The 27,860-nt window shown below is 41.2% G+C and overlaps 1 protein-coding gene across 1 annotated transcript; it reads right to left on the reverse strand.

Annotated features, from left to right (window-relative positions):
• Positions 1–214: 214 nt before the first annotated feature.
• On the reverse strand, positions 215–9,726 carry RBM24 (RNA binding motif protein 24; the record flags this gene model as incomplete). The annotated part of the gene is made up of 4 exons (XM_084228820.1): positions 9,553–9,726; positions 8,397–8,520; positions 6,956–7,010; positions 215–575 (listed from the first exon to the last, which is right to left on the reverse strand). The coding sequence occupies exons 1-4, from the start codon at positions 9,718–9,720 to the stop codon at positions 215–217; spliced, it is 708 nt and encodes a 235-aa protein (XP_084084946.1). The 5' UTR covers positions 9,721–9,726.
• Between the last annotated feature and the right edge of the window lie 18,134 nt (positions 9,727–27,860).

Below are 27,860 nucleotides of genomic sequence, written 5' to 3' on the forward strand. Positions count from 1 at the left end.
CATTTCCAGAACTGCGCCCCACCCCTGTCTTTCTCACGCCTTTCTCATCCAGAACACTCTCGGAGTATAAAAAAAATAAGAATCTGCTTCACAATAGCATAACTTTTTTTTTTTTAAAGCTGTTAAGTCAATGTTAACTCTCTCATTAGCTACGAAAAAATTGGAACATTGGGAGGCCAAGAGAAAACAATTCAACTTTGATCACATGGCTGGTCTATTGCATTCGGTCTGTCTGCAGCTGCTGGGGCTGATACTGGCCGAAGGCGGCTGCGGCTGCAGCTGCTGCCGCGGCCGCAGCAGCTGTCCCAGGTGCCGCTGCGGTGATGGGCTGCTGGACTGCATAGCCGTAGCCCCCAGCGGTGACATAGCCGGCCGCAGCTGGAGAGGCCGCATAGGGGTACTGGTCATAGGCGGCCGCGGCTGCAGCCGCAGCTGCAGCCGAGTATTGTGCGTACGCAGCTCCAGTGTAGTCAATGTAAGGGGTGGTGGAGGCAGCAGCTGCAGTCGGCTGCACGTGTGGAATGACCACTCCAGGCTGCACAAAAGCCTGCGGATAGACATAATGGGCAGGGATCCTGTTGAGAAACGGAAAACAAAGTCAGGTCGTATTCGCCTCTCGTCCGGACGGTTGCATGGCTTGTTCAGAGATAAGACAAACTCAAATTTAGTGGTTATTATGAGCATAGGGTTGCCACGATATCGACTTTCCAGTGGTCTGGTGGTAGCCAGATTCGTGGAGTGCTCAAAAAGGAATTCAGCCACAGAAATACGCTCCCATACCTGTGGAGTTTTTATTGATGATCATTTCGAGGCACGGCAGATCGCTGAGCAAAAGTTTGGAAAATCAGGCAAGGCTTAGGAGGGCTACGCACCTAAGAAGCAGCTCATGAGTGCTGATTTAAGACTTTGGAAAGTTTTGCCATGAGTGGCTAAGACAGAACTCTTCAGCAAATAGGATCATTCTTAGCCCTGAATGGAGGACTTGAACGGGTCATCCGTGATCACTCAATTCCGTGATGGCCCAACTATGTCAAAACGCTCATAAATTTCAGCAAAATCCACGTGTCCATTATCATGGCAACCCTACTTGAAATTGCTATGCAGACTCAGCACACATTAATCTCTCTGCAACCTCAGTCACCCTTATTAAAAATAATCATGAAAAAGAAGCAGGCGACAAAATAAAAAAGGAGTTTAAAAGTTCACAAGTGTGGTAAACACAGCAGAATCACACTTCTCAAACGGACTGTAGTGCAGCTCACTCTATCACAAGAGGCTGTTGTGGGAAGCTACAGAAATGCTATTAACATTCATGGCAGTGATTCCCAAAGAGGTGTGCAGCACGCTACTGGTCTTTCTTTCTTTCTTGTTCTCCATAAAATCATAATGACACAAGGATCAATCAAACCTGTTTCACTATCAGGCAACTGAAGGTCAGCCAGCTTGTTTATCTCTATGCAAGACAGACAGAAGGGGTTTTGGGGAAATGATGAGGTTGAGGGAACAGGCAGGGACAGGGAAATACAACTAAATATTTCTACAATTAATATAAACTTGAAAAGTCGACATCATAATACGAGTAAAGAAACATTCTTTTTGTGCATCTACAAACTCTTATCCTCCGAATCAACAGAAAGTGACCTAGCAAATCTCTTTTAAAGCTGCCCATTAGGAAATATTTTATACAGATCGATTCTATTATTAATTATTATCCTGCGAAAGTTCAAAAAAGTGAAACAAAATCCAATATCTTTCAAAATGATGCATTCAGAGATCCCACATGATAAAGACTCCCCTGAACTTACTTAAAAGTTAATTTGGTGGGAAAAAAAAAATCACAAGAGGTATTTTTTAAAAGCCCATGCATCTCAGTTCTCACTCTTGGGATTCTTTACTATCGTGAATATCTGATTTATTTTCATCTTTCTTTAAAATAATCTCCATCAAAACCCTCTATATTCTAAAAATATCACACTATTAATGCCATCTGGTTGTTGGCTAAGCCAACTTACAAAAAATATAAACACAAATAACAATCTTCAAATTTTAAAACCCTCCAAACAGCAAACTTCCCATTTAGCTTTTTTTGAATTCAGCTTCTGCAGTGCCTTTGCAGAGTTTCACTGAAAGCATTCATTATCGAACATCTATGGAAAAGATGAATTTATCACAGAGGGGAGTGACCTTTGACCCCAATGATAAAAATACACACAATTTCACTAGACTTGTATATCTTTCCCAGTGCCAGGAGAAACAACGTCATCAAGTGTTTCTGAGGACACTTCGAGATGTTCTTAATTGCTTGTCAGAAACCAGACGCATGGTCATACACACACTCAAAAAACTTTTCTGCAGGTCAAACTGCTCTCTCACAGCGACAGGTGTGGCTTTATGAAACACTGACCCCGGAGGCTGCCGTGTCCACAATGTGCAGACACGGCTGAGAGAGGCCCCGCTTGTGCCAGTTTACATGTGGTGATGGACAGCAGGGGCTGCAGCGGGGCTATTTTTGATCCTGTCATGCGACAAGGGTTTCCAGCGGGTAAAATGTCTTTATAAGGCCAAAGTAAGACATTTATCAGCTGCAAAGGCCAGCCAGTTTGAATCTCCCTGATACCGAAACATTAACCCCCGTACTTCCAAAGTTCCAAGGACAACAAGATGGTTGCTAAGTTCGTATCTTTGGATAGAGCTGTTAACTAAAAATAAGTTTAGCCTACAAACAGGAACAACAGCAGTGTGTGTGTGTGTGTGTGTGTGTGTGTTAAAAGCTAAGGACAGTTGCTTACAGGATTCTGGGTCTCTGTCCTTACTTTACAGTTTTGATTTCAGAGTGCCCCTCCCCCCAAAAATGAGACGTAAAGTTCCCTAGACTATCACAATCCCACATGCAGTCTGAAGAGGGTGGGTTGCGAAGATGTCTGGGAAGCAAATGAAAAACTAGCGTCCTTTAAGACTCGGCAAAGAAGGACGCAGAAGACCAGGGAACGCCTAAAATAGCTCAGTTCAGGAAGGATGGCAGAGTCAGAATAAGTGTAGGGTGGCATTACCGAAGCAATTTCTGTATTAGGAGCTCTTTGAGTAGTGTAGTGATTTAGAAATCTCCTCCCTACTAGTTATCTACCAATGTCCTGCCCCTCGATTAATCATACATTGTACAATTCAAGCAGTTACAAAAGCACAGAGCAAAGCAAGATAATCCCGGCAATTTTCAGAGAAAAGTTATGCTTTTCCTTTCTTCCTGCCTCTTCAGGTCCCTCTGTTATCTCTCTGTGACTTTGGAAGCAATGTCCTAACTGGTTTGTTTTCCAATCTGTCACATCCATCTGTCTTCATAGATTGCTCAGAACAATCTGTGGTTCTGAACATACCAAACTAACTTCAACTTTCTTGAACTTTGGCTTTAGCTTCTGACCCTAAGGTATTTTTCCAGTATTTCTTCCCACCTTTCCCTGAACCAGGTCAGCTAGGAGCCTTAATATTTCCTGGACAGGCCACACCCTTCTAGATCCTCATCTCTTCTCATGCCAATCTTCATCTCAACCTGCTGAAATCCAAATTTCACATACCCTCGCCTGCAGAGCATTCAGGATGGTGCTTCTCCTGTTAGTCTCACTTTTCTCGTATCAGGAATGAACCTAATATTTCCTGTTGCTGTGAATTAAGTAAAATGATCTACATGAAGACCCTACAATGACAGATACAGTAGGTACTCAATATAAGAGTTCCTTAACCATGATCATCTTTTAGAATCTAGGTCAACTTCTGCCTCCTTCAGGAAGTCCTCCTGGATGTCACCAACCTGATCTCTCTCCCCCTTATCTGAAGTCACATGGACAGCCCTTCTGGGTGCTTCTAATCTAGTTTTCTCACTAGATTATAAGAGAGAATGGAGTTGTGCTTTCGACTACAACTTGATGCAAAGAAGAACATAGCTTTTGAGATCAGGTTAATCATGATTCTAAACCTAAATTCAGACTCTTATCACTTACTCATCCTGTGGGAAGTTAGTTAACCTCTCTGTTTCAGTTTTTTTCATCCACAGAAAGGACATTAACAGTGCCTTTATCAAATAATTATTGTGAAAATTAAATTATATACTTCATGTGAATCCCTTTTCAATAGCAGGTTTCGGTGCCCTTAGTGGCTAGCATAATACCTGGTACAGTGTTGACTAAAATAAACTAGCTACTTAAAGGTGTACTGAATAAATGTTTAGGTACTTTTCAATTTGATCTAAACTACTCTAGAGTTTTCTACTCACAGACTTGCAGTCTCTCCTCTCCAAGATTTCAAAAAGAAAATGCTTCTTTCAAACGTAAAGTATTTGTAAGATATTGTTCAGCTAATCCACAAGTTTCTATACATCTAGCCACCGTGTTTCCTCAAAAATTCCTTTTAAAAGCACAGAGTAAACGGGGGGCCACTTAGGTACCCTACAAAAATAGTTTCGTTACTAGAATTCCAAACAAGTTAAGTGAAATTAAAAATTCTCAAGCTTCCTTCCAGGCCTAAAATAAGAACATGTGGCATTCAAATAGAATTTAGGATGACCAGGTGTGATTTGTTAGGTACAGACTCTGGGAATTACAACACTGTTGAGAACCCCTTAAAAAAGAAAGAGAAGGCTTACTTGACCCATCTGGAATGCTATCTATTTTGAATAAGAATCTCGAGTTCAAACAATTTATGCAAACAGTAATAATAACATTCCTTTATAAAGACAGCTAATAGTAGAAGGGATGAAAAACAAAAGGTTACTATCAAAAACATGCTTGATTTCAAGTTTCCATGTCATACATTGTACTCTGCTTTTTATTTTCCTCATGATTTCAAAGATCTATAAGGACTACCACAACCAGTCCAGATTTCTATATCAAGCTCCCAAGGCCCTCCAGAGAGTCTGGTTTCTCCATGCACAGAATCCTTTCTTCTCTTAGGTCTCTGGCAGGCTTACCTCACCCTGTTCCTTAGCTACCTGAGCAGGACATATCCATTGATCCAAGTTCAGTTCCAGCCCTCACAAAACCTTGTTCAAAACCTGCAACTTACCTATGTTCTTGCTATTCTGAATTCTTTTTATACTTAAAACAATGCCAAGTCATTTGGAAATTAATAATTCCCAATTGGTTTGTGTTAGTTTTGCTTCCCAAACTAGAATGTAATCTCCTCATTTTATATCACCCCCATAGCATAGTGAAAAAAACAAACACCTGGAAATACCTGTTGACTGATCTGCTGTGCAATTTTTTTTCCAATATTATTAGTTACTGTGAGATTGTGACAAGTTCATGATCACTTCTTAAGATGAATATTCTTTCTTCCAATCTCATTGTAAACACAGCCTAGCCCAATGGTGGAGTACACAGAACTAGCTGGATCCATCAACCCACCCTTTGTTGCCAGTGTCTACTATAATTTGGGTGAAGTTCTGATCAATGGCTGTGGGCATATGAAGGCCCTTTCTAGTCACATCGGACAGAAGGCAATCCTATGGTTAAAACAAAGGAAGAATTGGCAATAAGAGTGAGGGACCATTATGTTAAAGGGAGTGTTGTAAGAAGGTATTCATGGAAAATACAACTTGACTCAAGTCAAATGATGACTTTTTGGGATCCTTTCTTACAGACATAGGTAGATATCTATCTATGCAGACAGAGTCCAACCTGCCAGCTTCCACATGTAGCTATTTAGGTGTCTAGCTAGAGAAGAAACTACTTCTGAGGATGTAAATCACTTCTCGAACAGTTAGATATTTCAAAAAGATTAAATCCCTGGCATTAGATTTACAGCAATGTTGACCACTATTGTAGAATACATAACAGATTCTGAGTGTTCAGAATAAATTGAGGGGGAAAGGAATCTCCCCTGGAATGGTGGGGAACAGGGGGTTCAGATGAGCAGAGCTGGGAATGACAGGACCCAGAGATAACACAAAGATGATAGGCCTTTCACCTGAATTAGGTCTGAAAACTGAGAGTTAGTGCTACTCTATGCTACCATCTGACTGTGTTAATGAAATCCGATAAGAGTTGCTGAACCTTTAAATTAGAAGGCCTAAAAGTGGAGACACATTGCAAAAGAAAGAACCCGGTTCCCAGAAAACTCCCCAGTAAAACAGAAACTTAGGACATGCAAGCAATGAATCTGTATTCTCACAGAGGGAAATCACACAATTTAGCACTCACTACAAAAAATATGGTTAAATGGAAGTCACAGGCTAGAGCTTAAAAGCAAGGAAAATAAAAAGGCCCTTTGCTTCCCATGGCAAAGTCAAAAGTCAACACTCCTCAACACCACCACCAAAACCAAAAACACAAAGAGCCCCTTCCCCGGAGGAGAAGAAAACACTTTCACTACAGCTCTTTTCAATTAAGTAAAAAGCACACAGTTTAGCTATCAACACCACTTCATTACTGTAATAAATAAAATAAAGCACACGGAGGTCTATTGACTATTGTGAAAAATAAAATCAACAACACCAACATCCATGCATCGTTAATCACCATCTGAGCTGTGTGTCTGAGTCTACTGGGTACAGAGTTTAATTCCAAACAGAACTATTCCACCTTTTATCATCGTATCCTTCTCATCAGTTAGCTTAACTGTATACGAGCCCTGTCAGGTTAGAAAGAGATAAATAAAATTGAGTCAAGTTGAACAGTTGGAATGGTGCGGGGTCACAATTGCCTGGTACACAAGTCATACCTGGTATTTTTGTTTTGTTTTGTAAATCATAAGCTCAAAAATTTGTCTGCTTTGGAGGCTGCATACTTGGTCAGATAACTTGACTCATCTAAAAATATTTATAGTATCAGCATTAAAAATACACAAACATAGGTAGATAGGTATAACCAGGAACATTCTGTGCCATGATCTTGTCTGTATATCACAGAGGCAGGTTAACAAGTGATAGCCGTATGGAAACTTAGGGGGACCCGATTAACTGACTTACCCGAAAGGTCTTTGTATAAGGGCTGGATGAAGCTGCTGAACACCAAAGGCAAAACCTAACGATAAAACACACCACAATCTCCATTGATGCATTGCTAGGCACTTAGTACTCCTACATGTAACATGCTTGCACAACTTGCATTTAGAAAAGATAACCCTTTTTTTCAACCTTTTAGAGAAAAGTATTTGAAGTCATTTTTATTAATGAGACTGTTGACTCAAAATAAAAATATTAGTAGGCTATAAGTGGAGGCTGAAAATTATCTGCGCAGTTTAATGGACATAGAATAAGACTGTAGATAATGTGACCAACGGAAAATTCTCACGGTATGAAACCAGCAACAACAGGACTTGATAATGAAATTATAGGTCACAGATACTCGTATGATTTCAAATCATAGCTATAAAAAAGCCTTTGTATTTTGGGACATTCTGGAATGCTTTGGAAGACTATGGATTTTACAGATCGTAGCATTAATAACTCACAGAAACAAGCTACCCTTTCCTTATTTTCTGAAGAGTACACACATAAAATGTGTTAGATCGATGCATAGTTTTAATGCTTCTAGATACCTGCACAGACACTCACCTTCTTGGCAACCTAGATTCCTAGTCAATTCATTTGGATGGAAGTGTCAGTCTCTTTCCAAAATTTCAAATGGAAAGAGTTAAGAGTGAAGAATAGACAATTTAATTTAAAAAAGATGCTTACCCAAGAAAAATTATTACATTTGCCCAACAGTTAATTCTCAATTATTTGTGCTAATGCAAAGGGCAGCATTTTAAATCATGTAAAAGTTCATATTTTCAAATAGACAAAATCCTGCTCCTTTTTGGCTACTCATAGGTACATGACTTCAGAGTCAACCATCTCCAATTTCTAAATGCCAGTTTCTTCATCTGTAACATGAGGGCTCTAGGTTATGTGAAGTCTTTCTATTTCGTTTCATAACTCATATTCTGTGATTTAATGGTACACACTGCCCATCCGGACCCCACCCCACCCCTATGTTTCTCCTGAGTGAACGTTCAAGTCAGATGGTCTGCTCTGAGCACAGGGCAACTGGTGGTAAAAGGAGAGAAAACACTAGGTGGGGAAGATTCACTAGCTGGAGTGAACACATTTGGCCCATAATCCACATGCAAATTATTTACAAGTGGCTAAAACCCGGGAAATGAGGAGCAGACACAACTGCATATCACAAAGGACACACGAGTCAGGCTTATGGCTGGGTGTTACATAAACTCCTCAGACCCCCAAGATCTAGTTTTGCACACAGGTACATTTCAAATCCTGAAAGGAGTGTTTACACTGCTCATTTATCTTTGCCACCTGGGCAGAATAGCCAGCCATGGCTGAACGGTACTAAACACATCCACAGATTCTGGGGGGGCAAGTGAGGGGTCTTGAGTGGGAGGGAAGTAAGGAGGGATGTTCTTACCTGGTTGCATGATCCTTGGCTTTGCTCCCAAGTATGCCAGGTTCACGTTTGCCTTCCTGCCATCAATGATGGGGTTGGGGTCCTTGCAGGCCCTTTCTGCAGCTGCCCGGTCAGCCATGGTGACCTTAGCAACAGACACACACAGACATGCATACAAAGCTCTAAATGAACCACTGAAGGAGAACAAGAATAGCTCTGGAGAAATCATTCATGATAACACTGAGGGGGTTCTTAAACTTATTCTTTCTTTTGGTCTGAACCTTACTCCTTGATCCTCTGTGCATATAAATAAATAAGACAAAAAAAAAAAGGAAAAAAAGCAAGCAAGTCCTGTTCCCCGACCTCACCCCCCCCAAACCCCCCACCCCCCAAGTCTAAGGCTGTTAGCAGGGCCTAGCAGAAATCTGGAGGCCTGAATTCAGACTTAGAACTACTCCAGACCTTCCCTTCCCGGCCAGGTCCCTAAGCAGCCCCCCCAGTCTACGAGGCACTGCTGGCTTTAAAGAAACTCCAGCCTCAAATCCGCGGGGTTCTCCCCGCCACCAGCAAACACTCCCCAACGACAACAGACATTGTGTTACTCTGGGGTGCCCAGCTTTTAGGCAGCTGATTTTGAAGGCTTAAATCTCCAGGAGGATTTATGCCCTTTCATTTCAGCAAAGTCACAGCAAAGAGCCCACCTGAGCCATTCAAAAAAAGGGGTGCGTGGTGTAAGGGCAAGCGTCCCAGACCTCCTGGGGTGCTAGCTCCCGGCCCTAGCCCTACGGGCCGCCAGGAGACACGCATTTTGTACAAAGCAACAGCGTGCTTAACGACGGCCTCCAAGCAGGGAAGGCAATTCCGTGCGCCGGTGGCCTCTCCTGCCAGCCCTCCGCACCCCCAAACCCTGCAGTCCCTACAGCTCTCTCCTGATATTCCACCCCTGCTCCACCTGTCCCCGGGCCCCTCAAGGCGCCCGCTGCCCTGGGAAGCCCGCCAGGCAGGCGCCAGCGCCCAAACTTTCAGTTCAGCGGGGATCCACCCCAGGGGCGCGCCAAACTCCGACCCCGCACCCGGGGGGCCAAGCGCCCTGGGTCCCTCGCGCCCCCGCGGTCCTGGGTCTCCCGGCCGGGCTCATTGCGCGCGCCCCCGCGGCACCCCCTTCTGCACAACTTACAAATCCGTAGCCCCGGGACTTGCCGGTCTGCCGGTCGGTGATGACCACCGCCTCCTCGATGTCGCCGAAGACCTCGAAGTACTTGCGCAGGCTGGCGTCGGTGGTGTGGTAGGGCAGCCCCCCGACGAAGATCTTGGTGTACGTGGTGTCCTTCTGGGTCGTGTGCATCTTCGCGCCCGGGCTCCGGCTGCGGCTGCGGCTGCGGCTGCGGCTCGGGCAGCGGCTGCGCCTGCTCCTCCGGCTCCGCGTCTCCTGCGCCCTAGCGCGGCCGCGGGGGGCCGGGGGCGAGCCCGGGGGCGCGGGCGGCGGCGCGGCGGGGGCGAGCGGCCGGGGGCGGCCGAGGGCGCGGGGCGCGCGGCTTCGGGAGTCGCCGGCAGCCCCGGAGACCCGACTTCTCCGGCGCCTGCCGCCCGCCCCTGCCGGCCGCGGCACAGGCTCCCCGGCGGGTCTGCGCGCCGCGCGGGCTGGGCGGATGGGCGAGCGCTGTCCGCGCGCCCGGCGGGGAGGCCGAGAATGGAAAGGGGGTGGTCCCCAGGCGAGGAGCGGGGTGCGCTCGAGGTAGATTTTTCCCTTTTAGAAATCGGGTAGGTGTCTCCCCGCGGGGCGTGCGCGGGGGCGGCGGGGGGCGCGTCCGGGCGCAGAGGGGGGCGCGCAGGGGGGCCCGGGGCGGGGGCCTCCGCGCAGCCGGGGCTCGGGCGCTGTCCCTCCCGCCGCGGAGCTGGCAGGCGAGTGGCGAGCGCGCGTCTCCACCTCTGCGCTCCCTTCCCCGCGGGCCGGGGGTCGGCGCCCGGCTGGGGAGGGGGCGGGCCGGGCGCCTGCGATTGGCCGCGGCCGCACCTGGGGCGCCCGCGCCGCCGCCCCCCAGCTGTTGGGAACAGCTGCTTCTCTCGCCGCGCGGCGCGGCGCTGGGCCGCCGGGCTGGAGCTCCGCAGCCGGCGCTGGGGCCAGGCTGGGGGGGACCTGCGGGCGGCCTGGCCCTCGGCGTCGCCGCGCCGACCCGTCCAGGTCCCGCGGACCCGGCGCGACCCCGGCCGGGACCCCGGGAGCGGGCGACGCCGGAGGAGGGAGCTGCGGGGCTCTGCAAAAGGAGGGGACCTGGACTGCTGAGCCCGGGCCGGGAGGCCCGGGGCGGTGCGCTCGGCAGCGAGGGCCCTCCGGGACGGGCTCGGCCTGTGACACCCCAGTTGGATACTCTGGGGTGTGGACAGCGAGGAGGACCCCCAAACCTTCTGACCCCAAAGAGCTGGTGCCGGAGAGCAAGGAGGGCCCCCAAACCTTCTAACCCCAAAAAGCTGGTGCTGGGGATAACAAGAGAAGCTGAGCCAGAAAAGAGAGGGGGGAGAGTCTAACCTGGGGTGTCTTGGGGAGAACCATTAGCCTTAATTGCTCTTGGCTCAGCCAAGCTAAGTAACCTTAGACACCAGTATCAGGCCCCGCCTTCGATTTCAGAGGACCAGGAATTAATACTTTAGCCCCCACAGTCACCAAATTTGTGTTTCCTCCCTAAATTAGCTATTCGGGAAGATGGGTACAGATTGCTCATCATCCGTCCTCTTTATTTTACGAAGCAAAGAATCTGTTTCCTTCTATTCGATTTGCAGGAATGTTTAATGACTTGACCTCATGTGTTTTATCAGGGTGCAATCAATTGTAAAGGGTGTAATTTTTCAAACCGACTTGTTACATAACCACTCGTTTCTACCAGCAGACCTTTTGAAGCATTTGTCAAAAATACACATTGCAGTGCATTTCTTCTATCTTTATTTTTATATCAGCTCTTTGCAACTTTTTATCAATAGTTTACTCGTTTTGGCCAGCCAATTAATTATTCAGTCATGTTTGATGCTTGAGGTTTGGAAGATGTTTAATGTTAATAAATTCTTTCACCCACCGCTATTGGCGCACAGTTTGCTTTTATATCATTGCCATCCCAAGTGTCCACTGGAGTCCAACCATTAATTGCCCCTGGGCTGCACCATTTAGTCTCTTCAAAGCAGCTCAGTGTGTTAACCTACTAGAGAGCCACAGGCTTCTGTTTCTCTTTCCATGGCACCTTTGCAGTCAGCTCAAAAGGCTGAGATCTGTTGCATTTGCACAAACTAATGGGAATGTAAATATTCTTGTGCAAAATATTAAATTCTGGTTTTCATCTTGCTGACTTCTGCATGAGGTTGACCTTCTGACGACATCAGTTTCTCTAAGTTGGAGCCACCAGTGGGAATGATGGCAGAATAAGAAATCTGTCTAAAATCTGAAAAGTGTTTTAAGCATCCACATGAGGAAAAAGGAAGTATTTTACAGGCACAAGAAAGCCGGAGGGTGAATTTGTAAACAGCACCCTCTTCTCACTGCTTAACTAAAGTATAGGTTTAGAAAGGACTTGTGTACTGGAAGGAGGAAAGATAATTTTTTAAAAATTAGAAAAACAAAGCAGGCCATGAAACAGAAGAGGCGCGTTTTTAATATTCAACATCCATCTTGCAATGTCACTTAAGAATTACTTAGATGAAGCTGAGGCAAATACTCTTTTGTGAAAGGAAAGCTACTTAAAGAGAAAAGTGACTTAGGTTGTCTAAGTCTGGTTAAGACTGGGAGCCTGCCCCAGAGGGAACTGTGATAATATCAGGGAAAGCGGGTGTCTGGGATTGCAGCCAACAGCTTGGATGTTACTAGGTAAGGTGGTGAGCTCTACACGGGAATTCTGATCCTGGGTTGGGATACCTGTGTGGCAAAACTCAACTTCTGGAAATAAGATGCTTCCCTGATAGACTCAGAAAACAATTTGGCTGCCCTTCTTCCTACTCCATAGTGGTAGACTTTTATTCTTTCAATGGAACAGTAAGTATATTTGATACCTTTGTTTCATTTTATACAAAATGATGCTTGGATATTCCCTGAATTTAATTCTACAGATAATTAAAGCATTACTAGTAATCCGGTGTCATGTGATTTACCGGAAACAAAGCTTAAGGGGAATGAAGATTCCTTATTTTCCAAACCCATTTAAATGGAGGCCTAATTCATTCCCACTTGAGCTTGACAGACCATGGAGCGCCCTCCACAGGCAGGCACTGTGCTAGGATTGGACACTGTTGACTCTGGCTGTGGGTTTTTTTTTTTAATTTGTACAAAGGTGGGGGCGGTTACAATAGCCAGCTCCCTCCATTCTTTGTGGATTTATGAACCTGAGCCATCAGACCATGTAACCTAGGAGTTATAAAATCCTTCTGAATTCAAAGTTTCAAAGTTATTAAGTACCAAATATTTCTGTACAATCACCCATTACGAATTTAAGTTCAAAAAACAATACTTGGGTAATCCTTTTGCTTTCTCAGCTGCTTTTGGCAGAGAAGCTCACTTGTATATTCACAGACCTTGTGCAATAGGATGTTGCTTCTTTGGAAAGAAAGCCATAAAATGCTTTAAAAGTTATAAATAGGTTCCAAGCTTGTCATATCCAAATTAGTACATATGATGGCTCTGAAGCCTTGGTTCTTACCCAATGGCAAGATCAATATTTTTTTATTACTTACAGTAAGTTATTGTCCACTTTGTTCAAAATCTTTATCTGACTATTAAAGGTCAGACCCAGACTCACAAGTTTCATATTTATTAATCTGTTTCTTCCCCTGTCCCCCCCATTCCTCTTAAATGAATTATGAAAATCATCTCCAGGTCCAAGGCTTGTGTAGAATTTTGAGAAAAGAGAGTACTGTTTCATAAAGGCCGAGAAGCACTACTCTGGCTTATGCAGGCATCTCATAAAGAGATAGTATTACTTTGATCGTAAGCCTCCTATGGGTAGGGCTGAGCTCTTAGGTGACACTGGATCTCCTGCAGTCAGTAGGACCCTTCTCTACACATGAGATTTTTTTAAAAAAGATTTATCTAGTTTTTTTTAAGATTTATTTATTCATTTACACAAGAACCAGCGTATAGGCCAGATGCGTGGGAGGGTGAGAGGATTCATCAGAGACAGAGCGGGGAACGGAACAGGCAGACTGACTGAAATATGCGCTGAGGGGAGCAGCAGGTGAGACAGGAGAGGTCTGCTGCACCATGTGGGACCCTCACCGGCCAGCAGGGATCGAACCAGTGCTGCAGAGGCTGTGGACAGCTTCACAGCGTGGCATTCAACCGCCTGCGCCACCAGGGGAGGCCCTAAAGATTTATCTATTTATGCATGCAAGAACTGGGGTACAGGCCAGAGGTGTGGGGGGGGGTGAGATGATCCACCTAACTTGGAAGGGGAAAAAATACATTCGTGAATACCACTTGTAGATCATTTATGCCAGGCACTTGTTTTTTTTTTTTTTTTTTTAACAAAAATGTGGCTTTGAATACCTTTTGCTTAATTGTTTGGAAACATTTGCCTTCTTTTAGGAGTCTGGGTGTATATTCTGATGTAAAACAAACAGGTTTTCTGCCCTTTTGAGAAGTCCCATAATCAGCTGTATTTCTCTTTGTCTGGGTGGGTTGGTAATTTTCTTTTAGTAACAGATAACAAATGTATGTAAAAGGTTATGCTGCTATTTTAGTGTGCAAGGGAATTGGCAGCCAGAAATCTAGTCAGTTCAGCTTAGACTCACCTCTGGGAGAATTCTATGCATGCTGCATTAAACCACATCTAAGCTGGTGAATAAAATGAAATGGAAATTTGTAACTGTTATTCAGTCATTAAAATCATAATGCCGCTTTACATCAAACATCCAGAAAAAGCAGAATAAGCTTTCTTAGAAGATGAGAAGAGGGCGAAAATGAAAATGAGGAGGACCAAAAAAGTTCACTGCCAATTTTGCCCACTAATGTTTTCACTCTGTCCATTTAGAAGTGATTGTATGCATATGTACACTTTAAATTATATGGTATAAATCTGAAAGGCAAGGAAGAGAAGGCAAATATTTTAAACCCACTGTGTCTCTTTGTATTTTAAATTCAGGGTGGACTTTTGCTTTAAGTATTTAAACAGTGAGCCTTAGAGCTGCCAATTTATTTTTAGGGAGCTGATGATACTGTCCAAATGTATTGAATGACTATCTCTTGATGACAGATTTGTCTAATGATGTTGCTTCTGTGCTGGGCAGAGGACACAGTGTGGTGGAAATAACTCTTGATCCCAAGACAGGCGACCTTGGGCCTAGAACAGGAAGTCATAAACTGACTGCAAGACTTGTTTGATATATTCCACGAAGAAGTAGAAATGTGGTACATGTACATAATGGAACATGATTCAGCTATGAAAAAGATGAAATTCTGCCATTTGCAAAACATGAATGGACATAGCAGGAATCATGCTCAGTCAAATAAACCAGATAAAGGACAAAGACAGTGTGATTTCACTCATATTTAGTACATAGAGAAAACTATTTACAAACAAAACTAAGCTTTTGGATTATAAGACCAACAGTGGTTACCAGAAGGGAAAGGCTAGTGAATGGGTAAATTGGGACTAAAGGGACATTGGTGTGGTAAAGAATAGATTTGAGGGCCTCCCTGGTAGCACAGGTGGTTGAGTTCTGTGAAGCTGTCTGCAGCCTCTGCAGTGCAGGTTCTATCCCAGCCTGCCCACATGGTGGGAGCTACCCACATGGTGCGGCAGACCTCTCCTGTCTCACCCGCTGCTCCCCTCAGCATTGTACTTCAGTCAGTCTGCCTGTTCTGTTCCCTGCTCTGTTTCTGGTGTATCCTCTCACCCTCCGCATATCTGGCTTGTACCTCGGTTCTTGTATAAATAAATAAATCTTAAAAAAAAGAATAAATTTGGGGCCTCCCTGGTAGCGCAGTGGTTGAGCGCTGGGTTGCGAAGCTGCCTGCAGCCTCTGCAGTGCCGTGCCGGTTCGATCCCCAGCTGCTCCCCGGCCACCGGAGGAGGGTCCTATATGGCGCGCAGACCTCTCCTGCCGCCCGCTGCTCCCCTCAGCAGTGTACTTTGGTCCCTCTGCCTGCTCTGCTCCCTGCTCTGGCTCTGGTGAATTCTCTCACCCTCCCACGCTTCTGACTGTACCCAGTGCTTGTATAAATAAAAAAATTAAATAAATAAATCAATCTTTTAAAAAAAAAAGAATAAATTTGAACTTTTAGCTATAAACTTAATCTAGCATATATACATGTGGATTATCAATCATGCACACCTGAAACTGATAGAATGTTATAAGGCATGTTACTTCAATTAAAAATAACTTTAGAAGGTAAGTACAAATATGGTTAGAATACCCTCTAACCATCTTCTCTAAGCAGACCCTGGAGGGTCACCTAGAAATTTTGAGATAGACTCAACTGTTATCTATTTACTTTTTAATTTAAACCATTTGAGATCATTTTGTAAGATGATACTTTTTCATAATTTTCTGTCATGAATATGTCTTTCCATTCTTATCAAAAAAAGACCAATCTTACAAAGGCATACAAAGAAGAAAATGAAAATCACCCAGTTTTACTCAAAATAATATTTTAGAGGGCCCATTATCAGATGTATCTTGTATATAAGTATATACACATATATATGTATACAAACATGGATTTCCCTTGACATTTCTTTCTTTTTTTTTTAAAGATTTATTAATTTATTTATACAAGCACTGGGTACAGTCAGAAGCGCGGGAGGGTGAGAGAATTCACCAGAGCCAGAGCGGGGAACAGAACAGGCAGACTGACGAAGTACACTGCTGAGGGGAGCAGCGGGCGTGGCAGGAGAGGTCTGCGCGCCATGTGGGACCCTTGCTGGTAGCCGGGGATTGAACCTGCGCTGCAGAGGCCGAGGGCAGCTTTGCAGCCCAGCGCTCAACCACTGAGCCACCAGGGGAAGCCTGACATTTCATTTTACTATCTACTTTTTCTCACCTAAAAGTATCCAGTGAATATTTTCCCTTATCATTAAATAGTTTCTATAATTCATTTAAAGTGCTTAAGTAGCATTTTATCGTATCAGTGCCCCAGAATTTATTTAAGCCTTTTTGTTGCTCTTTCCTTCCCTCCCTCCAGTTTTCTGCTATTATAAAGGGAAATTAATGCTCTTGTAGATAAATCTTTTTCCACATCCTTCATTATTTTCTAAGGATTGTTCTATAACTGACTGTGTTTTTTCCATTGCAAACCCTGACTCAAAATAGTGTTTGACACAGAAGTGTTAAAATATCCCTTGAATGAATGAAAGCATTAGTTCAAGTTTATGTAATAGATTGAAGGGTATGTTCTTCCTTAGGCCTTTTGATACAGATTGTCAAATTGCAAACTAAAAGATAGCATCAGATTTTATCTCTGCCAGCAGCATATTGATGTCTGTTTTACAGAATCCTCACAGCGCTATTATACACCATCCACCATCCAGTGATTCTGTTTGCAAGTAATAGAAATTCCTATCACACTGATCTAAATAATAAAAAAGGAATTTATTGTCTCCTATAATTGAAACATCTGGAGGCAGGACAGACTTCAGATATGGTTTGACCCCTGGGTCCTATTGTCACCAAGACTGTGGCTTCATTTGCTGAGATCCTCCTGCCTTTAACTTCTTCGGCGGTTGACTTTGTTCTTAAGCCAACTCTTGCACGTAACAAGGTACTGGCATGCAGCTTTCAGAACCATGAGCTTCCTTGTTCACATGCAGGGGGAAACTGATTTTTTTGCCTATTTACCAAGTGAGAATCTGCTATGCCTTTTGTCTGCATCATCTTATGTTGTAAGCGCGCTCTTGAAGCAATCTTAGAGACAAAGGGACTGTGCTTTGTGGGTTCCATTCTGTTTTCCCATCATGGGGCAAATTCTTAAGGTCGAAGGTATTATGACAAATGATTTGTTCTGTTATCTGATGATCTATTTCTGGAACTGGGGAACCCCACCCCAAGCCTGTGGTCGTGTGATTTTGGAACTTCTGAGAAGAAAAAAATAAGTAGTACATATGATTTGGAGACATGAAAAATGACTTGCACTGTGTATGAGCGCTTAACTTTTCAAATATATATGTTTTCCAGTGTGAAATAGCTTTCTTGTCACTCGATAGCCCTCCCACCCCACATATACGTATGGGCCATTTGCTTTTCTTTTGAGAACTAAAATATGGAACTTTATCTTTTTTCCTTCAGTCTTTAAGATCACTATAAAGAGGTGACCCGGGATTCATATTAGTTCTATTTTATCTTAAAAACATTTATGAGCTCATATATGGTCAATATGACAAAGGAACTGAGGACATATAATGAGGAAAGAACCGTCTGTTCAATAAATTTGTTGGTATAACTAGACACATGCAAAAGAATCTTATGCCATACACAAAAATTAACTCAAAATGGATTTAAGACTTGAAGTCTTTGGGTAAGACTCCAAACAGAAGGAAATAAGAAGTCAGCACCTTTACATCAGTCTTGGTGATGACTTTTTGGATTTGCCACCAAAAGCAAAGGCAACAAAAGCAAAATAAATGGCATCAAACTAAAAAGTGTGTGCATAGGAAAGGAAACCATCAACAAAATGAAAAGGCAGCTTACTGAAAGGAAGAAAATATTTCTAAATTATGTTTCTGATGAAGGGTTGATAACCAAAATATATAAAGAACTGGCACAACTCAAAAGCAGAAAATAAATTATCCAATTAAATTGGGCAGAACATCTGAATAGAAATTTTTTTAAACAGGACACACAGGTGGCAAACAGGTCATGGAAAAGGTGTTCAATATCCCAATCATCAGGAAAATGCAAATCAAACCATAACCCCATAGCCGTTAGAATGACTATTATCAGAAAGACGAGTTGAATATGTGAAGATGTGGAGAAAGCAAATCCTCGTTAACCGTTGAGGAGAATGTTGTACAATAATGTGGAGAGTAATAGAGAGGTTCCTCAAAAAAGTAAAAAAAGGGCCTCCCCTGGTGGCGCAGGCGGTTGAGCGCAGTGCTGTGAAGCTGTCCATAGCCTCTGCAGCGCGGGTTCGACCCCGGCTGGCCAGTGGCATGGGTCCCACATGGTGATGCAGACCTCTCCTGTCTTGCCCCCTGCTCCCCTCAGCAGTGTATTTCGTCAGTCTGCCTGTTCTGTTCCCTGCTCTGTCTCTGGTGAATCCTCTCACCCTCCCACGCATCTGGCCTTTACCCTGGTTCTTGCATAAAATAAATAAATAAATCTTTAAAAAAAAAAAGTAAAAAAAAAATTGAACTATTAGGTGATTCAGCTATTCCACTTGTAGGCCAATTATATGTTCATAATATATATTATGTATCTATTAAATATAATATAAATTATATTATAATTGTATAAAATACTTATTAAAAATGATATCTGCAACCTCATATTGATTGCAGCATTATTTACAATAGTCAAGACTTTGAAGCATGCTAAGTGTCCATGAATAGATGAGTGGTTAAAGAAGATGTGATGGATATGTACATATAATATATACATCATTTATATTATATTTTTAATAAATGAACATTTCTATATGTTGATATATAGAAATATATAGGTTGCTTTACTTTTATTAAGATATAATTGCCAATAACATATACTTAAAACATATTAAATGTAATATAAAATATAATTGCATAATTTATATATCCATAATTGATATGTTTTTAATAAATAATAGTATAATTATACTACATTTTATATTATATTTAATTTATATAATCATGTGTATATATGCACATATTAGCATATATACACATATTAATATATACACACTTACTATTATATACATATGCACATATTTGCATATGCAGGAAAAGTTGTCACCACAGTCAGGACAATGAACATTTCTAACAGCTCAAAAGTTTTCTTGTGGCCCTTCGTAATCCCTTCTTCTGTCTGTCCCCATCTTTTGGTGCCTCATTTATTTATTTATTTTACATTGTTGTTCATTTTTGTACAATATTTGATTTCTTCCCTCAGGTAGTCCCCATAAAACTCGCACCACCACATTACACCTGAACTGTCACCATAGTTTCTTGTTATCTTTCTTTCCCTGTTTTGACTCCTCTCCCTCTCCATCCCTTGCTATATATCTCAGATTTATATTTTGCCTACCAGTTTTGTCTTTTTGTTTTTTCTTAGCCCTTGTTCAGTTTCCCTATGTACCTCCTATAAATAAAACCATCCAATATTTTTCTTTTTCCTTCTGACTTATTTCACTGAGCAAAATCCCTTTCAGCTCTGTCCATGTTGTCATAAATGGCATGGATTTGTCTTTTTGATTGCTGCATACTATTCCACCGTGTATACATACCACATCTTCTTGAGCCACTCATCTCTTTTTTGGGCATTTAGGTTGTTTCCATATCTTAGCTATTGTAAACAGTGCATGTAACAAGATTTGTTTATCATCTTAGCTGTTAATGGACTTATGGGTTGTTGCCAGTTTGGGCTATTACAAATAAATCTGCTAGAAACATTCACGTACAAGTTCATGTTGACATATGCTTTGATTATTCTTTGGTAAACATCTAGGGGTAGAATGGCTATGTCATAAGGTAGGTATACATTTAAATTTTAAAGAAACTGCAAACACATGTATCTTACATGTATTGACATACTGCATTTTTATCCTTATTCATCTCCAGATACTTTAAATTTTTTTTTTAAAGATTTATTTATTTATTTATACAAGCACTGGGTACAATCAGAAGCGTAGGAGGGTGAGAAAATTCACCAGAGCCAGAGCAGGGAGCAGAGCAGGCAGACTGACAAAATACACTGCTGAGAGGAGCAGCAGGCGTGGCAGGAGAGGTCTGCGCACCATGTGGGACCCTCGCTGGTCGGCTGGGGATCGAACCGGTGCTGCAGAGGCCGCAGGCAGCTTCGCAGCCCAACACTCAACCGCTATGCCACCGGGGAGGCCCACTCTAAATTTTTTATTGTGGCTTTTAACCCAAGTATTTTAGTATTTTAGCTATTTTTCAAATATATGGAACTTTTCTAGTTTTGTTTTTGTTGGGTTTAATTTATTTTCACACTCGTCAAAGACGTATACTATATGATTTCAAACCTTTGAACCTTGTTGAAACTTACTGCCCAGAAAATGTCCTATTTTGGTAAACATTCCAAGTGCACTTAAAAATGATGTGTATCCTGTAATTTATATAGAGTATTATATGGGACATAACTTATGTCCTATATACTAATTAGGTCAAATTATTCATATTTTTCAAATTTTCTATAGTCTTACTGATTTTTTGAGTCCACTTATTCTATTAGTTAATGAGAAAGTTTTTTTTTAAATTTCCTTTCAGCTTTTGCTCAATATGTTTTAAAGCTAAATTATTAAGAACCTATAAATTAAGATTCCTTCCCATTGCGTTGATCTTTTTATTATTATGCAATTTCCCTCTTTATTTCTCATAGTAATTTTTGATCTTAAAATTGACTTTGTCTATTAATAAAGCATACCAGCTTTCAGTTAGTATTGCATGGAATAGTTTTTTTCCATTCTATTACTTTAGACCTATTTATTTTTGTATATTTATTCTGCATTTATTGTAAACAAAGTTAATTGCATTTATTTTTATCTAACACATTATTAATGTTTTAATAGGAGGATTTAATCTTATTACTGATAAATTTGGATTGTTTACCAGTTTTTTTTTTTCTGTTTGTTCCACCTGATTTCTGTTCCTTTATTCCTTCTTTTTGGCCATTATTTCATTAAATTTTCTCTTTTAGCATTTTTGTTGTAGGTTTTTCCTTTTTGTAATTACTCTAGAAATTACAAATGAATTCTTAATTTTTTACTACCTCCCTTACATTGATATTATTAATCCTGGACAATACAAGACTCTTTAACTTAATTTACTCCTACATATTTTGTTACATTTAAGACATATCCAATATTTGGATATTTTCTAAGTCTACTTCTACTAACTATTTTTCTCTTGATTATTGTCACCTTTTTACTGATTATTCATGTTCTAGAAATTTTTTATTGTATGCTGGATTGTGTTACTGAAGTTCTACATTATACATTTTCCCCCCTAAGGTATATATTTTGTCCAGCCTTTACAGTTCTTATTTAATGAGTCTGATATCTACTAATTTATGATGGCCTAAACCAGAATTCCTTTATATCCATTATAAATATAGATATATATTTTTGGGCCTCCCCTGGTGGTGCAGCGGTTGAGTGCTGGGCTGTGAAGCTGCCTGCAGCCTCTGCAGCACCGGTTTGATCCCCGGCCACCAGCGAGGGTCCCACATGGCACGACAGACCTCTTCTGCCGCGTCTGCTGCTCCCCTCAGCAGTGTATTTCATCAGTCTGCCTGTTCTGTTCCCCACTCTGGCTCTGGTGAATTCTCTCACCCTCCTGCACTTCTGACTGTACCCAGTGCTTATATAAATAAATAAATAAATCTTTAAAAAATATATAGATATTTTTAGTGAAATATGGATATTTTAGTGAAAGACATGTTGATTTGTGTAATGGTATAGATTTAAATTGCTGGCAGATCGCTTTGATTCTGTCAAGATTTGGATTTTAGAGTTAGTGATTTTCAATTATTTTCTTACTCCTAGAAAGTAGCCCTCATTCTTCGGCATGGACTTTTTTGAGTCTCAACCAAATGAGTAAAGTGCTCAGTAAAATCTCTTGAATTTAGGTTGGCATTTTAAAATTTTCACAGTATTTGCAATCTCAGAAAATTTTGCTCATCAAACTAGCCTCCCAACAACAGTTTTGTCTTTTTCATAGAAAAATATATGTTGCTTTTCTTTTTGGCTATGTCCCACTTAGCTTAAAATCCAAGGAGAATTCTCATGCATTTGGGGGTGGGGGTTCCTTATCTTTAGTCCTCTCTTATCTGGTACCTACCCTTTCAATGCCAGAATTTTTTGAAGCTCTAAAGTCTGATTTCTGTTTTTATTCCAGTGAAATTGATTTCACTGGGTCCTATTTCCTCTAAGCTTGAGTCCTGTTTCCCAGTTCCAAGGGCAATTTCTTCTTCTTTTTTTTAAAGATTTTATTTTATTTATATAAGAGCTGAGGTACAGGCTAGAGGCACGGGAGGGTGAGAGGATTCACCATAGACAGAGCAGGGAGCAGAATAGGCAGATGGACTGAAAGCACTGCTGAGGGGAACAGCAGGCAAGACAGGAGAGGTCTGCTGCACCATGTAGGTATCTCCTTGGCCGGCTGGGAATCGAACCTGTGCTGCAGAGGCTGCGGACAGCTTCACAACACGCCACTCAAACCACTGCACCACCAGGGAGGCCCTCCAAGGGTAATTTCTTAGACATGTACCTAGAAAGAATGTGGGACTCATCTTATGTATTTATACTCTCTTGAGTATTGTACCTCTGAATGCTTATTGCTCAAAATCTTCTGACAACTGTTTTAGATATTTTGTCCAGCCTTTACTATTCTTATTTAATAAATCTGAAATCTATTCACTTATAATGACCTGAACCAGAATTCCATATATCCATTATAAATATGGATATTTTTAGTGAAATCCTTTCATGCTAAAACTATCAACATATTTCTTCATTTTAAAAATTCATCAAACAAACATATCTCAAAGCTTGTTATATAGCAATTAGTGTATTTATTATAATGGATTCCTAACAACTCATACCAGAAATGCAAATTTCTCTTTTCCTGCCTGTAAGCTACATATTACTGCAGAAAAATCTATCACAGTAAATAAACATCTCCTTTACACTAAACTTTTGCCTTAGTCAACAAAGAGGCTATTAGTTTTAATGATCAGAATTTTAAATACAAATGCAATATGCAAAGTTAGCTCCCTTTTGCAACAATTTCTGGGCAAGTTTTATATAAAACTGATTGTAATATCTCAAAGTTTAGCCTAGAGTACACTTGTATTAATTACAATGCTCAGGACCAATTTAAATAAAGTAAAATCAACAGTAGGGGACAAAATTACAATATGACCATGTTGTTCCAGAGATCCATAGACACAAGGGATAAAACTTCCCTCTCTCAGAATTCTTTCTCCCTTTTTGTAGATGTATAGATTTGTTCTCTGTACATGCAATTCCTGGGTTCCAAGCATGGAAACTATGTTCATTTACATAAGCAACTGTCCACCACTGTCTAAGGGTTCATATATGAGTTTTTTTTTTTTAAAGATTTATTTATTTATACAAGCACTGGATACAGTCAGAAGCATGGGAGGGTGAGAGAATTCACCAGAGCCAGAGCGGGGAACAGAACAGACAGACTGACAAAATACACAGCTGAGGGGAGCAGCGGGCACAGCAGGAGAGATCTGCACGCCATGTGTGACCCTCTCTGGTGGTCGGGGATTGAACCGGCGCTGCAGAGGCTGTGGGCAGCTTCGCAGCCCAGTGCTCAACCACTGAGCCACCAGGGGAGGCCCCATATATGAGTTTTTTAAGCAAAGATGGAATTGAGGAACCAGAAATGTTTGTCAAAACCATGAACAGTCCTCCATCCACACATTCTATTCTTGCTCTGTCTGTACCTAGGTTGGACTGAGATTGGGCATAAAAAGGGGCATACATCACTTTCTAGATGAGGGGTGCATATCACTTTCTAGATGTGTATCTGCCTGTTAGGCCACAAGGATGCTTTATACTGCCTTTGCTTTCTGATTCCAAGTGAAATTTTCTGGGCCTGAAAGCATTGTTCCAGATGTTTCCTCTAACATCTGTATCTTTCTCTTTCCACACATAGTCAGATTCCTGTCTAACCTTGGGTCCTTGTGTGAGAGCCAAATCCAGAAACTTGGACCTTAAAAGGTTCTAAGACAACACAGTGACCAGTTGATGGAGTGCAGGAGTGTTAGTTCAGCAAAGCAGGCTGTGTATCTTGAAACTAAAGTGCTCCAATTAGAACATAATTCAATTCAATTCTTTGGCTCTGCCAAAGAGACAAGTGCCAATGAACTAACTGAGAAGCATGCCCAAGAGTCAAGCACCATCAAGGTTTCTATCAGATTCTTTTTTTTTTTTTAAGATTTATTTATTCATGCATACAAGAGCTGGGGTGCAGGCCAGAGGTGTGGGGGTGGGTGAGAGGATTCACCAGTAACAGAGTGGGGAACAGAACAGGCAGATCTATTGAAATACACTGCTGAGGAGAGCAGTGGGCGAGACAGGAAAGTCTGCTGTGCCATGTGGGTTAGCACCCTGGTGGGGAATCGAACTCAGGCTGCTGTGGTGATAGCATGATAGTGCTGAGGCTTAACTCCTGCACCACCAGTAAGGCTCTATTTTATCTCTTAGCTCATCAAAACCTTGTTAAAATAGTATAACCAGGAGGGAGAAGGTAGAAAATAAATATCTCAGAGGAAATAAACTTAAAATCTTACCCAATATTTCTCTTTTCCTTATGATTTATTTCACTGAGCATAATCCCTTCCAGCTCCGTCCATCTTTCTGTGAATCGTTTATCTTTTTTGATCACTGAATAGTATTCCAGTTGTGTATATAAACCACATCTCTTTGACCCATTTAGGTTGTTTCCATATCATAGCTATTATAAATAGTGCTGTATCACTTATAGGAGTTATATAGGGAAGTCAAACAAGGGGTAGGAAAAAAGAAGACAAAACTAGCAGGCAAACTATAAGTTGGAGAAATACAGCAGGGGAAGAGGAGGGAGAGGGATCAAACAGGGGTGGGAAGAGCACAAGGGACTATGGTTATGGTTCATGGGTGACTTGGTGGTGGGAATTTTATGGGGACTCTACCTGAGAGGATAACTCAAACATTGGACAAAAATCAACAATGATGTAAAAACAAAATTTAATAAAAAAGGAAATAAACTAAAATTTTGAGAGAATTAATTTGCTCAAAAATAAATTCCAGTTGGGCAGTACCAAATGTGTGATTAGGAGTACTCCCCCCAAAAGCATTTAATTAACTGTAAATAACAGTGAAGGAGTAATTTTTCCTCATTTGCTAACTCAGCATCATCTATTTGCACATGTCAAAACCAAAGGATGGATTCTATTTGGAGAAGTTGTCTACTGCAGTATAAAACTTTATTAGGTGTGCAATGTATTAAAAGGAGTGGATGGAACTTCCAAGATGTGGTCTATTGTTCTTGGTCAAGAAGAATCAGAATTTAAACACGGGGCTTAAGAACATATAGAAGAACATTAGTACTTTAGGACTGGCAGAATAAGGACTTTTGAAAGTCTACTCTCACCTAGAAGCGATGAGAATGTTGGCAAAAAATGGTTAAAATCAGCATATTTTTGAACTCTGAAAATTGATCAAACCCTTGCAAAAAATGGAAGAGTATTTACTAAAAAAAATAAGTGAATCTTGGTAAGAACAGTGAGTTTGAGGCATTTGATCTTATCCAGTTTCCCTCTCCTCCCCAGCTCTGTAATAACCTTGAACATCAATTGCTTACAATCACAGAAGGTGTGAAAATTAGCAACTGGAGAGCCACTAGAAGGGGCAAGATGGTCAAAAGGCATCTTTCCCAGAGAATTGTCATTATTTGACCTTGTCTGAGAAGCTTCCTGAAAATCTCCACTTACGGAGCTTGCTAGGCCTCAAGTAGAACTCAGTCAGTGCAAACATCCTTTTTCCTGGGTAACTTTGTCAAAAAAGTTCAGTCGCAATTGCTTAACATTGTAACTGCCTGGAGTCATGATTACTAATCATGTCTAAAAACTTAAAAGAAAATTGAAGTAAGATGTCCACAGTGCATTTTGAAGCTACTGCTTTATTTTCGAGAATTTTGGAATCCACATGCAGGTGAAGGGTATTCACATATCCAGGAAAGACCTGAATAGAGTCTGCTTTCTCACCTTTGTCTGACTTTGAGTTTCTATACAAGCAGGAAGTAAAAGCAAGTAGTTTTAAATTGTCAGATGAGTGTCCCAACATCCACACAAAGCTTATTGTAAAAGGCTGGGAGAGTTATTTGCTCAAGGGATTTAAGGTCATTTATGTGCAATTGTCAGATGACAATTAAGCTAACCAGGCAGAGACTTCAGTGGTTTCACTAAACCAATAAAAAAATGCACATTTTCCAAAATCAGTTCAGCACATTCTTTTTTCCCCAAATCTATTTTATTTTAATTAATTTTTACATAAATTTTTACATCATTTTTCATTTTTGTACAACGCATTTTCATCTTGGTTATAGTCCCAGTAAAATTCCCTCCACCCATTCACCTGTGAACCATCACCCTAGTCTCTTGTGCTCTTCCATCCTTGTTTTGATCCTACTCCCTTCTCCCTCCCGGTAGTATGTCTCTGGTTTATAGTTGCTTGTTGATTTTGATTTTCACTTTATTATAATTAGTTTTTTTTCCCTGATCCCTTATTTGGATCCTCTACATTCCTGCTGTAAGTGAAACCATCCAGCATTTTTCTTTTTCTTTCTGGCTTATTTCGCTGAGCATGATCCCTTCCAGCACCATCCATGTTGCTGCAAATGGCATGAGTTTAGCTTTTTTGATTGCTGAGTTATATTCCATTGTGTATATGTACCACATCTTCTTGATCCAGTCATCTATTTTGGGACATTTGGGTTGTTTCCATAACTTACCTATTGTAAATAGTGCTGCTATAAACATAGAGGTGCAGGTGTCCTTTTGAATTAATGTTTTTGTGTCCTTTGGGTAGGACACAAATTCCTAGGAGTGGAATTTCTGGGTCATATGGAAGTTCCATTTTTAGCAGATTGAGGAATCTCCACACAGCTTTTAATACTGGTTGCACCAGTTTGCACTCCCACCAGCAGTGTGCATTCTTAAACAAATAAACAGCAGCTGGCTTGAACAACATTAGCAAACAACTACAAACATTGGAGAAAAGGAAATTTGAATTCTAAAGTTGATATACTATATTATTTTAAAAATCCAGATTAACAAATCGCTAACAAAAAATTATATGTTAGGAAAAAAAAAATCCAGGAAAGTCAATGCACATGGGGAAAATAAATAGTCAAAAGATACTGTTCCTGATAAAATCCTCAAGTTGGACTTATCAGACAAAGATTCCAGATCAGCTTTTATAAATATTTTCAAAAAACTAAAAGAAGCCATACTTTAAAAAAGATGAAGTATGAGAATGATGTCTCACCAATAGAGATGATCAATAAAGAGATAGAAATTCTTTTTAAAAATCAAATAGAAATTCTGGTGTTGAAAAGTGCAATTATTAAAATGAAAAATTTGCTAAGGGACTCCATAGCAGATTTGAGCTAGCAGAAGAAAGAATTTCTGAATGTTTGAATAGAATTAGCATTATCTAGTCTGAGAAACTAAAAAAATAGTACTAAGGAAAAATATGGACATATGGACATTACAAACATACCAATATATACATAATGGGAATCCCAGAAAGAAAAGAGCAAGTAGAGTGTTTAAAGAAATTGTAGC

This window comes from Talpa europaea (assembly GCF_964194135.1).
Source record: "Talpa europaea genome assembly, chromosome: 2".
Classification (NCBI taxonomy): domain Eukaryota; kingdom Metazoa; phylum Chordata; class Mammalia; order Eulipotyphla; family Talpidae; genus Talpa; species Talpa europaea.